General features: G+C 35.5%; 1 protein-coding gene across 1 annotated transcript; it reads right to left on the bottom strand.

Annotated features, from left to right (window-relative positions):
• Window positions 1–10,621: 10,621 nt before the first annotated feature.
• LOC149566550 (uncharacterized) lies at window positions 10,622–15,396 on the bottom strand. The gene is made up of 3 exons (XM_089819857.1): window positions 13,332–15,396; window positions 11,917–12,880; window positions 10,622–11,117 (listed from the first exon to the last, which is right to left on the bottom strand). Exons 1-3 carry the CDS (start codon window positions 14,343–14,345, stop codon window positions 10,846–10,848), a joined length of 2,250 nt encoding a protein of 749 aa, XP_089675983.1. The 5' UTR covers window positions 14,346–15,396; the 3' UTR covers window positions 10,622–10,845.
• Between the last annotated feature and the right edge of the window lie 3,669 nt (window positions 15,397–19,065).

Below are 19,065 nucleotides of genomic sequence, written 5' to 3'. Positions count from 1 at the left end.
CCTTGCTTACATGCAACCTATAAGAGATACTCAATCAAACTTAGCGAACAAGCAACATACTATGGTGGGGAACTAGCCAACCTTAACAACTACTCATGTTCTTTATTTTATAGAAATAAAATTGCACAAAACCACAAAGTGGTATTATAAAATCCATCCAACTAATCCCATGAACATATGAGCCATTTCCTCCTCATTTTATTATTTTATGCCAAATTTCCCTCTTTTGGTACAAAGTCTTTCAAAAAATGAATATTTTCTTATGTACATATTTAGCCAAATGTTACATACAAATTAGGCTCAAGAATATTTAACCCTTGTGATGCATGCAACCATAGATCCCCTATACACATGACAAATAATATTTATTTTTATACTCACATTATGCAAGGTGAAGATCACACATTTTCCAACAATAAGTTAGTTATCATATGGAGTTCAATTAAATGGCTATTTTACTAAATTATTTACTATTTTACAAATTGTGTGTATGCAAACGTGTTAATATTATTACTTTCTTGATTACCTTGTCTTCTTAATTAGGTAAATAACTACAACATATTATTAATGAGAATTATGTGGTCATCTGTCAAAAATGCTATATAATTTTTTAGTCTACTTCTAGGTGCTTAACAACAGTCATAAAATGTCCAAAAGAAAAAAAAAATCTCAAGGTGCTTGGTCATACTCATATAAAATAGAGCTATTGCTTGAAATTGTTCTTGTGAGTGACCCTTATTCTACTAATGCCCTTTGTTTGGAATCCCTATTTGGTCATCTTCATACAAAATGGAGCTATCGCTTGAAATTGTTCTTGTGAGTGACCCTTATTCTATTAATATCCCTTTGTTTGGAGTCTTTTGGCATATTTGAGTGAATTCCAATGGAAGTTAATAGGAAATAGATTTTAGTCAATAAGTATCAAATCAAAGAGTTTTAGGTTGACAAAGTCATTAGTCCTTAGCAAGCGCTAACTTTTTCTTTTTTAATTTTAGAAGATTTGAACTCGGCATCAATTAGATACCTACTACATGGAATGTACCATTCAACTCAATTTTTTTACCAACTAGCTCTCTTCTAATATAAATGCACAGAATTAGATGTGTCCCATTTTAGATACCCTAAATAAGATTATTTTGAGTTAGGACAAGCTCCACAAAAGAAAAAGAAAATTAACCAACTAAAATAATATGTTTCTATGAGCAGAAACAACAGTAGATTCTAGAGCTCTCTAGAACATGTTGATTTCAAGCCATCGAAAATACATTTAACAAATCATGAGTTGTCCTTTTCCTCTTTTTTAAAAATTGCAGTAGGTATGTGTTAACTATGTGTTTAATTGAAACCATCATAAGTTGAATGCATTTCGATATCAAGTTCAAACTCTCCATACGATAAAAACGATCCTCAATGATTTCATTGTCAAGAGGGTAAGCACAAATTATCAGACTACTGCAAAAGTTTGAAATTTTTGAACAGTTCCAATAAACAATCTTAGTCTGACTCAAGAAGCCTGACAAGTCCAAGATATTATTCTACAATTGTCAATATGTGACACAAGATCATAACAGAGGCAAATCATTTTCCCATTATATATTTCTACATGTTGTCCTAAGTCAACAAGTCTGCAAGAGTTGTTAGATCTTTGGCCTAACTGAGCAGGCAAACTATTTGACAAACAACTTGTACTACATCAGCAATTGCGACGCATGGCCACAAATCTTTTTTGTCAAAGTTATTTTTCAGGTTTACTTATGACAGAGTAAGAAGAAAGGTGATATAAGGACAAAGCCACGTTTGTGTATTGCAGTTTAAATTTCATCATATGACCAAAAAAAATATGCAGATCAAGATGTTTTTGATTAGGTAAAATAGGTTTTACAGGGATCTGAAACTCAAAGTTTTACAGCGAAAAGAGCTATATGAAACAGACTAAACAAACAAAAAACTGTCATAAAAAGCCGGAGACAAAAGAAGGCCCAAAGCCAAAGAACAAAAGCTAGAAACAAAAAAGAAAAGCCAGGCGAACAGGATGCAGATCAAGATGTTAAATGAATTAAGTTCTCATTAATATTTTATGACCTTTGAAACATGTAAAATAATTGACCGAACTTAGACGTGATTTGATTATGAGTTGCTAATCTTAGATTGTAGCATCGTGATCCATGTTTTCATGTGCCAAAATAATTCAGACCAGACGTCATGGACTTGACCTGTCAATGTAGAGGTACAGTTTGTCATATTTTCTTAATAATTTGGACAAACACGTGGATATAGTTCTTGTTCAAAATTGCTTAAACCAGTTGGCTTCAATAGATAAAATGAAAATGCGAAATTTGAAAGCCTCAAATAGGTCTGCTTCATAGCTGAGTATTATTACCATACGAGTGAGATAATTTTGTGATCATATCTAATTCTAAGACTAGATAAAAATTATTAATTTTTATGATAATTTTTAATTTAAAATTAGAAAGTATATGTTTTCAATATTAAGGGTTTGTTTGGCTGCGGGAATAGAAATATGGGAATATGAATTGTTATCTGGAATATAAAATAGGGATACATATTCCTATTCTCTGTTTGTTTCAGCCAGAATTTGATGGAGAATTCATGGACCCAAAAATTTATGTTTTCTAAAATAAATAAAATTGGAATAGGAATTCCACCTATTTGCAAATACTCATTTTTGGACCAAAATTGGAATGTGTATTCCTATTATATTCCTATTTGAAATTCCGATTTGGTGCACCCAAACAGAGAATTCAAAATTTTAAGAATTTACATATGTCTATTCCACTCGTATTCCCACTACCAAACAGGCCCTTGAGTCTCTTTTTTGAATGAGTTTCAACTTATAAGTCAATAATCTTATATATATATAAATGAAAAATAATTATCTATTAATTCAATTTCTTTCAATTAAGTCCTTTCAATTATCTCAAACTCTTCAAAAAAATATACAATTTATATTATGAGTATTTTTCAACTATTATTCTCTTCCTTACATATCATTGACATTAATTCTAGAATTTGACACAAATTTTGATGGATCACATTTAAAAACATTCTTTAATGACTTCAATGTTATTAAGTGATATTACGTTAAAAGGGAACAAATTAGGTTCCTAATTAGTTAGCTAACTCAATTTCTAACTAGAAATACATCAAACTTGATAATATACATAATTAGAAGATACTACATGTTGCATAGGTATTATGAATGTTTTAATGTTCCTATGGATCCTTGACTGTTGTTGGTATGCTATTTTTAGTGTATTTTTTGGTGTTTAGTCTAGTTGTCTATTTTTAGTCTATTTTTGTATTTTCTTTATTTTTTGAAATTAGTGTGTCATGGTTCTTATAAGTTTGCATGGTGTTCTCATGTCATAAGTTTCCACGATGGTTTAAACCTCAATCTTGAATTGAGTGCATATGACTTTTACTTTGTTCACCATGTTTTGGGAGGACAATGGTTCCCTAGGGTGCCCTTATCCTAGACAATGGCATTTTGAGGCACAATTGTCACTCCAATTTAGGCCAAATTTTGAATATGTTAGTATTGGGTTCCCACGAGTTGTTTCTAGATCACAATGTCTAGATATGACCATTGAATGCTTGCTTCATTCACAAAATACCTTGAGAGCCCTATATAAGAGCATTCTTTCAATTTAATTTCATATCATACATCACATGTACACATCATCTGTCAATCCATAAGACATCAAGCATATCAAGACAACATTCATCCCATCATATCCTTCAAGCATTCATTAGATCTAAGCATTGTGGAACAATTTACGACAATCTTCATACAAGCATACAAGATCGATTTCTTTTTTGTCTTGTCTTGTCATGTTATTATATTAACACGTGTGATCACATTCAAAGAGAATTGCATTATCAAGGTCAAGGTATAACATTCAACACTCTACTTGAGAAATTTATTTTTAATTTATCAATTTTAATTCAAGGGTTAATTCCAGACCTGGGATTTGACCTAGCAAAACTCTTATGAACCAAACTAAATTTCATTTCTTTTGCATGTGTTGTGATGTGATTTGAAAACAAAAAAGTGTGTTTGGGAAGAGAAGACAAAGGCCTACACAAACAACTTTTGTAGATGTAAAAAAGAAGGGACAATGTCAATCTTTTTTGTAAGTCATTAACAATCTTCAAATGAAATTTTTGGAGGTTCTAAATAACATCTTGATCTAAAACACACATTTTGTGTATGAATCTGAGACTCCTAGATAAGGGCACCCAAAACTAGCATTGCCCCTCACTTTAAAGTTCAAATTTTAGACACATATCACTCTTTGTTCCCTCTTTCTAGAACTGTACTCCATATTTGCATATTTAATCTAAAACTTTATGTGCATATTAATTATTATCAATTTTACATCTTTAGCCCTTGTGTTGTTTAGTATGGAGCCTGATTAGTCCCTAAATGGGAGATTGTTAGATTGTGGCGATTGATAAGGAAAGTACTGTACATACTTCATAAATAGTGGGGTGAAAAAAAATTTTGGGCCGTGGCCGACATGGTAGCTGACATATTATGGTTGACATATGGCCAACATGTTATAACCCTAAAGCAGTTTAATACTTGTATAAAAGGGCTTAGTGTTGGGTATTTTTCATTATGTTGTGATGCGAAATTGGTTCTTACGACGGTATTGATCTGTAAGGGATTATGGATTGTAATCAGGTTGTAATCACTGGATTGTAATAAGATCAGATTTGTTGTTTGGTGGACGTAGCCCAGGGATTGGGTGAACCACGTTAATCTTGGTGCCTTGTGTTCATTTTTGTGTGTTCTATTATTTTCTGTTATTGGTTATATTTGCATGTAGTTTTTATTTTTGTCTGTGGTTTATCCTAACAAGTGGTATCAGAGCGAGGTTGTCTTTCAGTTATCCTCTGTAGGAAATTCTCATGGTTAAGTGGGAGTCTCATGGTTGAGTGGGAGCGATGGCAGATGAGGGTAAGATGAGGGTTGACAGGTTTAATGGGCAGAACTTCCAGTTATGGAAGATGCAAATGGAAGACTATCTATATCAGAAGGATTTATGGAAGTCGTTGGAAGGCAAAGCCAAGAATCAGAGAACTATGTTAGAGGCTGAATGGGATCTTTTGGACAGAAAGGCACTCGAAAGCATTCGGTTATGCTTGGCACCATCAGTGGCATTTAATATTACAAAAGCAAAGACGACAAAAGATTTGATGAAAACCCTAGCGACACTGTATGAAAAGCCCTTCGCTTCAAACAAGGTATTTCTCATGAAGCGTTTATTTAATATGAAAATGGCAGAAGGTGGATTTGTTGCAGATCATTTAAATGAGTTTAATACTATTACAAGTCAATTATCTTCTGTGGGTATCAATTTTGATGAAGAAATTAGGGCTCTCTTGATTTTGTGTTCTTTACCTGAAAGCTGGAATGACTTGGTAATGGTTGTGAGTAATTCTGTTCCTGGATCTAGTACCCTAAAATATGATGATGTGATCGGTGTTATTTTAAGTGAGGAAACTCATAGGAAATCCTCAGGTGGATCTACATCAGGAAGTGCTTTAAATGCACAAAGCAGGGGCAGAACGACTGAAAGAGGAAGTAACTCTGGAAATCATGGGAAATCAAGAGGAAAGTCAAAGGGGAAGAGGTCTCAATTGAGAGGACCAAATGATTGCTGGTACTGTGGGAAACTAGGGCACAAAAAGAAAGATTGCTGGAATCGAAAGAAAAATGAAGGAGATAAATCAGATGGAGACAAGGAGGCAAATGTGGTAAGTAACAAATCCGAAGAGGATGCTTTGCTTCTATCTTTAGAGAGTGCTGATGATTCATGGGTTTTAGATTCTGGTGCTTCATTTCATGCTACACCTCATAGAGGTTATTTCATTGATTATGTCCAAGGGGATTTTGGGCTTGTTTATTTGGGGGATAATGAACCCTGTCAAATTGTTGGAAAGGAAAAAATTAAGATTAAGTTGCAGAATGGGAATCATTGGCTACTACATGAGGTAAGACATGTTCCAAAACTAAGTAGGAATTTTATTTCAACAGGGCAACTTGGTGATGAGGGTTGTGTAGTTACTTTTAATGATAAAAATTGGAAGGTTTCAAAAGGTTCCCTTGTAGTAGAAAAAGGTGTGAAAGTAGGCACCTTATATCTTTGTACAGGTCATATTGTTCCTTCTACTTTGATTGTTTCAGAGAAAACTGAATGTTCAGGAACAATTGCTGCAATTGAGCAGGGAGAACAAATAGCTGCTATAGATTCTAATACAGCGTTGTGGCACAATAGACTTGGGCACATGAGTGAGAAAGGTATGAAAGTACTTCATTCAAATAAAGTTTTACCAGGTCTGAAATGTGTGAATATGGAATTTTGTGAAAGTTGTGTGTATGGAAAACAAAAGAGAGTGAGTTTTGTAAAGACTGGGAAGGAAAACAAAAAGGAGAAATTAGAGCTTGTGAATACAGATGTATGGGGACTAGCTCAGGTATATTCCCTTGGTGGCTCTCATTATTATGTTACATTTATTGATGATGCAACTAGAAAAGTATGGGTTTATTTCCTTAGACAGAAATCTAATGTATTTCAAACTTTTAAGAAATGGAAATGCTTGGTTGAAAATGAGACTGGTAAGAAATTAAAATGTCTCAGATCTGATAATGGTGGTGAGTATTGCAGTCATGAATTTGAAGATTATTGCTCCACTAATGGTATTCGTAGACAAAAAATTGTTCCAAGGACTCCACAAGAAAATGGAGTGGCTGAACGCATGAACAGGACTATAATGGAGCATGCGAGGAGCATGAGGTTGCATGCTGGGTTGCCCTTACACATGTGGGTGAAGGCTGTCAATACTGCAATATATTTGATTAATAGAGGTCCCTCTACTCCTTTGGGCTGTGGTATTCCAGAGGAAGCATGGACTAGTAAGAAGGTGAGTTATTCTTTTCTCGAGACCTTCAGTTGTGAAGCTTTTTCTCATATAGACTCTGAAAATAGAACCAAGCTAGAAGCTAAATCAAAGAAATGTGTCTTTGTTGGATATGGCATTAATGAATTTGGTTATAGGCTTTGGGATTTTGAAAATCTTAAAATTGTTAGAAGTCGAGATGTCATATTCAATGAGAAAGTGTTGTACAAAGATCTGTTGCAGCAACATGAGAAGAAAGAAGATGATTATGTATTGCTAGATGATACTCCAAAAGCTGATGTTCCGGCCATTCCTCATGATGTGCAACAACTGCAACAAAAAATACCACACACACCAGTAAATGTTAGACGGTCAATAAGGCAAATTAGACCTCCACAAAGGTTTTCTCCCTTTTTGTATTCTATTTTACTTACTGATGCTGGTGAACCTGAAAGTTATGATGAAGCTGTGCAGGTGGATACTAAGATTCAGTGGGAGTCTGCAATGAAAGATGAAATGGACTCTTTGCTGAAAAATAAGACATGGGATTTGTGCAAGTTGCCTGCGGGTAAAAAGGCTTTACAGAATAAGTGGGTTTACAAGTTGAAAGAAGAAGAAGGAGGTAAGAAAAGATTTAAGGCCAGTTTAGTTGTAAAAGGATTTGCACAGAAAAAGGGAATTGATTTTGATGAGATATTTTCTCCTGTTGTTAAAATGACTTCTATTCGTATTGTTTTAAGTCTTGTGGCTACTGAAGATTTTCATTTAGAGCAGATGGATGTTAAAATAGCCTTTCTTCATGGTGATTTGGATGAAGAAATATATATGGCTCAACCACAGGGTTTTGAGGTCAAAGGTAAGGAGAACTTAGTGTGCAAATTGAAGAAAAGTTTATATGGCTTGAAGCAAGCATCTCAGCAATGGTATCTGAAATTTGATAATTTTATGCATGAGCATGGATATAATAGGTGTCATTTAGATTATTGTGTTTATTTTAAGAGGTTGGATGATGATAGCTACATTATTTTATGTTTATATGTTGATGATATGCTTGTAGCTGGGTCTAACATGGATCATATTAAGGGGCTAAAACGCCAGTTAGCACATGCATTTGCTATGAAGGATTTGGGGGCAGCAAAACAAATCCTTGGTATGAAGATTTGCAGAGATAGGAAGAACAAAACCTTGACACTATCTCAGGCTAATTATGTTGAGAAGGTGTTGCAACATTTCTGTATGGAGAATGCTAAATCTGTCAGCACAACTTTACCTGGTCATTTGAAATTGACTAAGAAGATGTGTCCCAAGACACAGGAAGAGGAGGATAAGATGTCCAAGGTACCCTATGCTTCAGCTGTAGGAAGTTTGATGTATGCTATGGTATGCACTAGGCCAAATATTGCACATGCAGTGGGAGTCGTTAGCAGGTATATGAGTCATCCAGGATTTGAGCATTAGAATGTTGTCAAGTGGATTCTCAGATATTTGAGAGGGACATCCAATAAGTGTTTACACTTTGGGGGCTCTACTATTGATTTGCAGAGCTATGTTGACTCAGATTTGGTAGGGGATATTGATACCAGGCGGAGTACTACAAGTTATGTCTTTACTGTTGGTGGGGCAGCCGTGAGCTAGGTTTCTAGGTTAAAGAAGATTAATGCTCTATCCACTATAGAGGCAGAGTATGTTGATGCTACAAAGGTAGCCAAGGAGATGATATGGCTTCAGTTCTTCTTGGAAGAATTGGGACATCCTTAGAAGGATAATAATTTTTTGTTCACAGATAGTCAGAGTGTCATTCATCTTGCTAAGAATTCAGCTCTACATTCTAAGACCAAACACATACAGTTGCGGTACCATTTCATTCGGTCAGTTTTGGAGGATGGACAGTTAAAGCTGGAAAAGATACATATCAATGAGAATCCAGCAGATATGTTGACAAAGGTTGTAACAAGGGAGAAGCTGAACTCCTCTTCAGCTTCGGTTGGTCTTTTAGACTGAACATGAATAAAAGAGCAGTAGAGTCCAGGGTGGTTTGTTCCAATGGGAGCCCCATGTGGTAGTGGTATTGCTACAGGATCAGTCTCCAAGTGGGAGATTGTTGTTTAGTGTGGAGCCTGATTAGTCCCCAAGTGGGAGATTGTTAGATTGTGGTGACTGATTAGGAAAGTACTGTACATACTTCATAAATAGTGGGGTTCGGGGCCGTGGCCGACATGGTAGCTGACATATTATGGCCGACATGTTATAACCCTAAAGCGGTTTAATACTTGTATAAAAGGGCTTAGGGTTGGGTATTTTTCATTATGTTGTGGTGCGAAATTGGTTCTTACGACAGTATTGAGTTGTAAGGGATTATGGATTGTAATCAGGTTGTAATCACTGGATTGTAATAAGATTAGATTTGTTGTTTGGTGGACGTAGCCCAGGGATTGGGTGAACCACATTAATCTTGGTGCCTTGTGTTCATTTTTGTGTGTTCTATTATTTTTTGTTATTGGTTATATTTGCATGTAGTTTTTATTTCTGTCCGTGGTTTATCCTAACACCTTGATCTTGCATCCAATTCATATATCTCAATAACTTATTTTCAACTCAGTTAAAGAGTATTAAATCCACCTTGTGTTCAATCCTTTTCAATAAGATTTGAGATTGAACCAAATGGATTCTTCTTAATGCAATCAAAAGAAAAATAGACTTAATTCTTAATTTGCATACATAAGCTCGCAAATACCCAATTTCCATATACATTACACTTTAAGTTTAAAAAATGACTTATAACATTTTTTAAAACTTTGTATTTTGTATATTAAATTAATTGTATGGATAATCCTTAGTCCATACCAAATTGTGTAAATACGAATCACATATTTGAAGATCTATTTGATAATATTATAATGCATTCAAACATCTACACATTACAAATGGTATAACACATTCAAACATGGTTGTATTTATATAAGTTTTTAAATAATAAGTTATATTGAAATAATACAAATTAGTTAAAGTGTTTAACATATTTTAAATGTATGTATAAATATCAAATCAACATTCAATTACTCACCACATTAATATTTAATTTCATTTGAATAGAGAGTTTTGATTTTCATAATTTGTTTTTGTTAAGTAAAATCTATATTTTTAACAATTTGAACTATTGAATTCCTTAATTAATATTAATCTAAATATGAACTCCAAAACTATTTAAAATTCAAATATGACTTTATTATGTACACTCTACAAGAATAATCTTCAACAAACTTTTGTAAAATACAATAAAAATGAAATAATAATTTCTTTGATAATTAGTATCAATTTTCTACATATTAAATTAAAAATATAAAGTAAACTTTAACTATAATATATATATATATATATGAGAACACTAAATGTGGTCCAACATCAACATACATTGAATGTCTACTCAACAAAATATTTCCTAGAATACAATGATTTCTTATTAAAAAGTACCATGTACCAAATTTTTCATCAAATTAAACATGTACCTCAAAAAAAAAATCCTTGCTTTGTAAATAGTAGTTTTTTTAAAGTACAGCAAAGAATCCTTACTTTGTTTCAAATCTTAGTACAGTGAGAGACATTAAAACTACTTTATAAAGTTAAAAGAAATTGAAATGAATTGACTGACAAAAAGATGCCTTAGCAAAAACAGTTTTAGCAAGTTAAAAGAAAATTGAAAAGAACTAATCTGTATTAAAACGAAGTACTACATCCATTATAATGGATCTCGAGTGATTCCTTCATCGACCCAACTTTCTTTGTATGAAAAGAGCGTAAATGTGAGTTTTTCATTTGGAATTCATTGCGTAATGTGAGGCTTAAAATATGTAAGTGAGCATTGAAAACTAGCCAAGCGAATCTTCTCGGATTGCAAGATAAAAATATCATTGTATTTATTTACAGTTGCAACATATGTCTGCTTGTACTTCCCTGGATCCTTTTGTTTTTCAGCATTGTCATGTATTCATGCTTAGCAGTGTTGACCCATTTCTTCTTTTGCTCTAATTTTCTTTCCTCCTCTGATATAGCTTCTTCCTTTATGGTAGGCAGCATCATAATCATGGCACTGGAATTTACATGGCCTTGATTTGCATTATGATGATTCACAGAGGTAGTTGCTTCTGATTCATTTGTTCTTGACTCCACTGATTGATTGTTGACCATAAGTCCTGATAACATTGTGGAAAAAAACATTTTTGAGGATCAGACAGATACTGAAAATTGGCATTTGAATTTCAATCTCACATATAAGTACTAAAAATGTGCAATTTTTGGTTGATTTTCATTAGAGGGCATCCAATGATATGATATTTCTAGAGTTTGAGTTTAATTATTTTTATCTTAAATTGAGTGATGAAAAAAACCTTTTTCACACTATTTTTTATTTATTTAGAGTGCAAGAATCCGGTAGCCCCTTATAAATTGCAGTAGTGGGTAGATCTTGAACAACAGACCTTCCAATACCTTGTGGACTGGAAGCGACTGAACCTCGTGACAAGAAACTCTCACCAACCAAACCAGACCACCAAACGCTTTTTCTCACAATTTTCTTCCAAAGACATGGGAGAGACTGAACCTCATGTTATGGCTGCCAATCACATTGAATTGGATGTCCTTTTTCTTGGTTGAAAGTTGGTAAGTAAAGGGGTTACCGCTCTTGTTACTACCTTTATTGTAAGGAAGGAATAAAATGCAGTGTTTCACTAAAGTGTAAGTGAATGGGAACAAGAAGATTTCCACACTTAATATGAAACTATCATTTATGTTTCTGAATTTGATTGTGTGATTATTTTTGTATTGATGTTTTGAATTACACTCTGTGATCCATCATCAGTATAGGAAAGTAGAGAATCAATCATCAGTATAAGAAAGTAGAGAATCACAGAGTGTGATTCAAAACATCGATACAAAATAATCACACGAGAAGCATAAATGATAATTAAGAGAATGGGTTGTTATCATACAAACCTTCCATATGTGACAATGAAGATGACTGGAAGTATTGATTTTTTCCATTGCCATTTGCAGTTGCAGTTCCACTTGCTTCAGGCTGGTGATTATATTTGGTGTTAATTGTCTCCTCTTCATGGTTGTCACTCACAGTTTCCCACTCTGATTTGCCTTCCTCATCTTGCACATCTTCTTCCTCCTCCTCTGATGATGATTGTGATGGTGATGGTGAAGCAGATGGTGTTGATTTGGACTCGTTGCTAGGCCCATTAGAGGCTGAAAGCTTTCCATGTTTCAGTTCTGCATCTCTGAAGAGCCAAGTTGTGTGCATTTTTTTCCTCACCAATTGGGTAGCATAATAGGGCACCTTGACACACTTGTTATTCTTATGGCCATTGTTATCTGGCATGAAGCACTCATTGATGAACATGATAGCGTCCAGCAAACTTTCCTTGTCCAAACCTTTGATGTCATAAGCTTGAGCTCTTCTCCAGAGGCTCTTACTATGGGAGTTTACTGGGTTGGAGATGGAGAGTGCTCTGGTGGTGTCACTGATTGCAGAGTCCGGGTCGTGTAGAAGAAGATGGCACTGTGCTCTGTTACTGTACAGCACCACTCTTTCTTTCTTGATCTTCAAGGGGCAGAGTGTCAAAGCCTCTGTATACTTGGTAACAGCTCCCTTCAGGTCCCCACATGAGAATTTTGAGTTGCCTTCCAGCTTTACTACCATGGCAGCTGCCCTTTTCACATGAAGATCTTCTCTTGACATGCTCTTTTCCCATTTCATTCTTTGCTTCAAGTTCCATAGCTCATCCAGATGCCTCTTCCGTATCAAGGAAGCTTTCTTGGAAGACCCCTGTGTATGTCTATATGGATCTTCTTTGAGAAGAGTCTCTATAATTACTTCCCCAACTCTCTTTTTCTCACCCACAGTCTCCATCTCTGCTAAATCCACCAATGGTACAACCGCTTTATCAATCACCTGAACAAGAAACAAAACAAAACATTAGACCAGCATAACATACGGCTGTTATGTAACGCCCTGCCAGTGAACCTGGAAGGACAAGGCTCAAAAGCTACTATCTTTGGTGGATAATTATTTTTGGCTAAGCACAGTAGGCCCTTGAGCTTCCAGTGTAGCAACCCAGAGCTCGGGTATCAAAATATCATAAGAAAGCTCTAAATAGTGTTATAAGTATGTGTGTTAAGGATAGAGGTGTTTATAAACATACTATATCATTGGAATCTAGTTGATTCAATTGTCTTCATGAGGTTGTCTAGTAGATAGGCATCATTGTGTTAGTGAGTGTTTGAACTTTCTTGCAGTTTTACTTATGCTACTGTTCGCCAAGATATGAAATCATGGTGTATAAGAAATAATGATATGGGTTCTTAACAGAAACTACAGCACCGCTATCAATTGTGAATCTGACCTTACTTCTTGTGTGATGATCCTGAAGCAGAAGCAGCAGACAATCTATTGCCATGTATTGCCAATCATCTGAAGACCGGGCCACATTACACAGTGAATCTATTACACCACTGCAATCTGAAACAAAGCTTCTACCCACTTTGTGATAACATAGTATCCTGAGAAGCCCAACACCGGCAGGGGAATTCTCATTAACGAGCCCTCCCCACATCCCTGGCAGTTTATTAAGAAAACCGGGCTTACATATGACTGGAACAAACTCGTCCCTGTATGCAAAGCAATTAAGTAGATGTAGTGACCAGCACTGCAACTGACTAGCCCATTCCTCCGCTTTCCGCTTCTCCATCTCCGCTCCACCCATTCCTTTCGTCAGCAAATCACAATGATAAATGAGCCTCTTGCTTGGGCACTGTATGAATTGTGTATAAACGATTTCCAAACAGCAGGAGGACAATTCCATGGCCAATTCAACAACTTCTTCAGAAAAAACAGCACGAAATGTTGTCTTGTAAGTAGCCAGATGCCCCAAGGCTCTCACCGCCACTCTTTGCTCCACCCATGTTAGCCTCCCCCTCAAGAGCTCCACTAGAGGCGACACTACTCCTGCCTCTACTGCCATCTCTGCAAATGCTTCCACATTCATAGTGTAAGATCCTATTACATGAGCTGCGTAGTAAGGTATGTACACATTCTGGTCATTCAAAAGCCATGTTCTGTCCTTGAGTCCTTTCCTAATGAGACGTGACATGCAGTCCAATATGCCGAGCTTCGGAAGCTCTGGATCATTGGGCCGGGTCATTGCTATGTTCCACAACGCACTTACTACAAGCACCTGATTATGATCATCCCTACGAGTCCCCGTTGGCATTTCCTTCAAGTATTTCACAATCCCAGCATGCCTTTTGGTAGGATTCTCTTCTTTCATGATGCAGAAGAAGCATGCGGGATTGCAGATGCCCACAGCATGACACACTGAATTGCCGTGCAAGCCTTTTCTCATGCCTTTCTTCCCCATTTTCCGCTTTTAAGCCTTTCAAAGCAAATGGCCCTCAAAATTCTATCTCAGCATCTCTGGACCGTCTAAACAATGCTTGTTAACTGATCTAACCCTCTGATAAAATTAAGCATAAGCAGAGCCCGCCTGAAACTCCCAACAGACTGCAAAACAATGGAAAAGTTGATGATATGTACCATTGAAGACAAGAACAACCACCTCTTGACTTTTACGATTCTCTGAACTGTACCCAATAGTGACAACCCCACTAATACATTATGTTAACTGCTCAATGACATTATTCAACATCCCCTGTTTCTTTACTCAAACCCTCCCATGCGACCGCATTCCATTTTTCAAGGTCGTGACTACCGCCGACATACATAAATTTCATATTGCCCCATGCGCCCGCAATCCATTTTCCTAGGCCTTGGTCATGCCACCATATATTCATTTTATATGAATCTCCCTCGCTTCGAAATTCGTCTATAAGCAATGAAGGAATGTTGGTTCGGTTCCTTGAATCCGATGTCCTTGTTTAAACAGCATTCCATTTTTGTAGGGCAGGACCGATTCGAACAAACATTTCATTACATTATCTGTCTATTTCTGAGGAATTGAGATTGCCGAGACCGATGAAGCAATGTCGGTGTGCCTTTTTGAATTGGGTATGCTTGTCTAAATGTTGCAGCTCCCAAAGAGATAAATATTCATTACAGCCATTAAAAAACAGGCACACACTCATTGGAAACCATGAATCCAGATATCTATCTATTCACTCAGACCTATTCAAAAGGGGTACATACTCATTGGATACCATGAACTTATATAGTAATTCCTCGCCTGAAGTAGTATACAAACTATAAAGAAAATACCATTAAATAAGACAATCGGGCATCTATCCTTGTCATATTTGTACTCTTCTAGAAGATCATGGCTGCTCCTTCCCCACGTTTCAGTCTTAATTTCAGAACAGATGTAATGAAGTACAGAAATCAGAGATGAATGATGATGAAGGGTCCATACCCTCGAGTATATTTTAGAGTGTGGCAGAAGATACCACATGCACAATATCAATCCTATTGATTCGCTTACTGTTTTCTTCTCGTTTCCACCTTGGTTGTTTGGCTTTATCGACAGTTAGCACGTACAGAATCTGAGCTGGGTAAGTGGTGGCATTATCTGTTCCTGGACCGCACTGAAAATGTTTACTTTCTAGTCTTTTGCCTTTACCCCTGGATATCCCATTGTTATTCAAAGGCGACAAGCTCGCTTTGTCCATATCGTTAATGCCAAACAAAAAGATAATTGCCATGGCCCCGCCCTCTTTATTTGGATTGGTATCTACAGATTTATGAATACAAATTTTACAAATAATAGGATTGAGTTGAAAAATAGAATAGAATTGAGCAGAATCTGGGTAGGAAAAGATTGGACTGTATAGTTCAAATGGTTCCACGAGCAATTACTATACGGCATTGGCAAGGGCAGTACTAGTCAAATGGAAAAGGGGTGCGTTAACTATCCACTTCATATACGAGCACTTGTTCTGGAAAGAGGTGCAAGGGGTACGCTGTTAGTTTTTCAGAAAAGACAATTAAAGAGATGTAAATTTAGAAGAAAGATTTCAAATTGATAGTGTAGAGGTTCAACAATGTACAATATTTGATTTAATGTACAACATCCTAATTGAGGAGTTTATTTGAATTGTACATTTTTTCAATTTTTAAGTGAAAATGTAAATAGAAAAGTAATAAGAATCCTATTTGTGGCAAGGCAGCAAAAACTTGTATGTAAAAGAAAAATAAAATAATTCTTAATAAGAAGTACATATGAGACAATTTACTAAATGTAGAAGTAGTGGAATTCTAGAAGCAATCAAAAGAAACCTAACATACATGAAAGTTTTGGAGCATTTTTTTTGTGTGTGAACAACTTCTTTGAATTCAACAAATGTCAACCTATACAAAAGAGTAATGAATTACTCAAGAAGCCACACAAATAATTGAGTATATGAAAAATAGAAATTTGTAGAATGGCAAACATCACCATTTTCTATAGAAGTAGCTTCAAAGATATGGTCTTGATGTGAGATTGAGTGTAAACATGCTTCTTCTTTCTTTCTAATAATATTGTATGGATTTTTTTGCATCTTACAAAAGCACTCAAAAGAAAAGGAAGGCCCTATACAAAGGCCTTGGATGTATTTTACTCTAACAATTGTTGTGAAGGTAAGGCCTTGTCTTTCAGTTCACATTATCAATCATAGCCCTACCTAAGGTTAGACCTTGTGATTTGTGTATAGTGATAGCCTAGGCTATGACAAGAGGTATTTGTGTACGATTGCCTCAAGAAATAGGTTGTATCATAATGGTTTTTGGGTTTTTAGGATCCCAAGGTGGACCAATATAACTACTGAACTCTATAGTGACATATGAAGGCAACAAAGGAGGTTTAGAGCCTATCGAATACACTATATCTTTTATCTCTCCAAGAAATCCATTAATAAGACCAACAACGACCCAGAGGTTTTTTCTAAGCATGACACGTTGAAGTTTACATAATAAAACTTCTCTGGGTAATTGGTCATCATTAGTAGTTCCTCAAGCCTACAATGTGTATTTATTGCAGTACACAGTGCAATAGGGACATTTAGTTCTTTTAGTATTTTTTTGTTGTGAAGTGAAACTCGTTCATTGGAAGCAAACAAATGTGTTGCACGGTCAAACTCAATTTGTTCATTTGGAGTAAGGTTCTTGTTTGTGCGAGTCATTAACAAATCCAAATCATGAAGCATTGGTTCTGCATTGCACATATTGTTTAGTGCTTTGCGTGATTGTATTTGAAGTGGATCATCACCTTCTTCTCTAAATATCCTTTCTAATGTTACTAGTGCATTAAAATTGTGCTACAATTTTTTTGCATTAGTATGAGATGCATAGAGCAGTTTATCTGTACAATAGGTGGAAGTTGGGCTAGGCCACCTACAAGAATCATCGACATGCCACCGAAGCAAAGGTTTTATTTTTGGGATATAGCTTCACATAGCCTAGAATCAATTTTAAGCAGTAGGTTGGGACCTATGAAGCTCATCTCATCTATTAAAATGTATTGAATATTTTTCATGTCTTCTTGGTATTTTGTTAATGCTTGTCCTTGTAGTGATTTCATTTCTCGAATTAGAATTTTGAGGGCTGCATGTATGGTTAATGCATGGATATTTAAAGTTGCCATGCCTATGGGTGCAAGAACAAGGAGTGGATCTATTGTGTTTAGCATTGAATTGTGTAGTGCATTTCTTATGTAGTTGATAAGATATTATTTCCCAGTTCCAATTGTTCTTTGTATGACCATGTATAAAGGTTGTATGGAGAAATTAAATCCGAAGTGGTTTGTAAAGATAGAAAGTGCAATTTGTTGATGACATGATAAATTGTAGCTATTGGCAGAGATAGAGGTAGAAGAGCAAAGAATTGGTCCAACAATTTTTGTTTCTATGTGTAAATTGAATTGCATGGTTGTGCAAATTCAAAGGAACATTAAGGTCTTCCCATAGATGGTTGTTGTCAAAGTCATGTTTTCCCAACATGTCAAGATCATTTATGCTACAATTGTTAGCAAGGCTCGGTTGGGACAAAAATTCTCACTCATTCAGTTGTAATGAATCTTGTATATCCATGTCATCATTTGATTCATTTTCCTCTTTCGAGATCTCTTCAACTTGATAAGTGCGGTCCACATGCCAAACATTATATGTTTCTGGTTTAATTGCTTCTAATGTCTAATAATGTCATCTTTGTCCACACCTATATCTATGTGGATCTCATGAAAGTGTTTGTACAAGAGCAATTCACTCCAACAAAAGGTTTCAAAATGCTCAGAGTCTTCCTTGGGAATTGCAAAATATTTTGTATACACTTGTACTATTGTTGTTTACTTTTTTATTCTCCATTCAATATAAAATTTTGACGTATAGATGGTTGTCAAATTTAACCTAGAAAGAAAAAAGTTAGCATTAACACACTCACAACATCTCATTCCACCCTTTCTACCATTGTAGAATGCCCATCGACATTAACAAGTGATACTAAAAAACTAACAAGATAACTTTTAATTATTAAAGCTCCAATAAACCTTGGCATGAAATTTATATCAGTTAACTTAAAATACTACTTAAACGATTAAATTTTTTTAATTATGTCAATTAAAATAGATTAATAATCAAACAATTAAAAGATACTTTAAAATTGACATAGTATGCTTACTTTTTTCTAAATTTGTTCGATAGTTTTTAATGGGAACAATTTAATCCTGTTCACTTAGTTCATAAAGTGGGGATTCAGTTTGTTCGCCCTTGGTGGCTTGATTGGAGGTGGTTTCCTACCACTCCTTTTTCTAATTACAAGCCAAGTTTTGGTTACAAATGGCTTTCACTTCATCTTCCCATGGTGGATATGCTAAACCGCAGATGACATTTGCAATCTTCTCTTTCTCAATGGAGAAAATGCTTTGACACCATATGGAATGTTATAACTGAATCCAATATTGTGCATTTTTCTTGGTGCTTGGCCTTCCAGGTCTTCCCCTGGGGCCTCGGCTCCAACACATTAGGGTTCCTAACCCTAGATGCCCCTTTTGTGGACAACCAAAGTCTTTCTTGCATATTTTTTGGTTCTGCAACCGTGCTCAGAATTATAGGCACTGGATTCATGATCTTTTCAAGCCATTCAGACTTGAGTCT

Source organism: Cupressus sempervirens, chromosome 3 (genome assembly GCF_028749045.1).
Source record: "Cupressus sempervirens isolate cs-2001-9-10 chromosome 3, ASM2874904v1, whole genome shotgun sequence".
NCBI lineage: Eukaryota > Viridiplantae > Streptophyta > Pinopsida > Cupressales > Cupressaceae > Cupressus > Cupressus sempervirens.
The sequence above is the reverse complement of the archived record's forward strand: the minus strand, read 5'-3'. Positions and strand labels throughout refer to the sequence as shown.

Bases quoted from the DNA above. Each gene is read 5' to 3' on its own strand.
- LOC149566550 (XM_089819857.1), bottom strand. From the start codon at position 14,345: ATGGGGAAGAAAGGCATGAGAAAAGGCTTGCACGGCAATTCAGTGTGT. The intron at 12,881-13,331 runs GTCAGATTCACA...TTTCTTGTTCAG, and splicing joins ATCATCACACAAGAAGTAAG to GTGATTGATAAAGCGGTTGT. The intron at 11,118-11,916 runs GTTTGTATGATA...CAATGTTATCAG, and splicing joins TTCATTGTCACATATGGAAG to GACTTATGGTCAACAATCAA.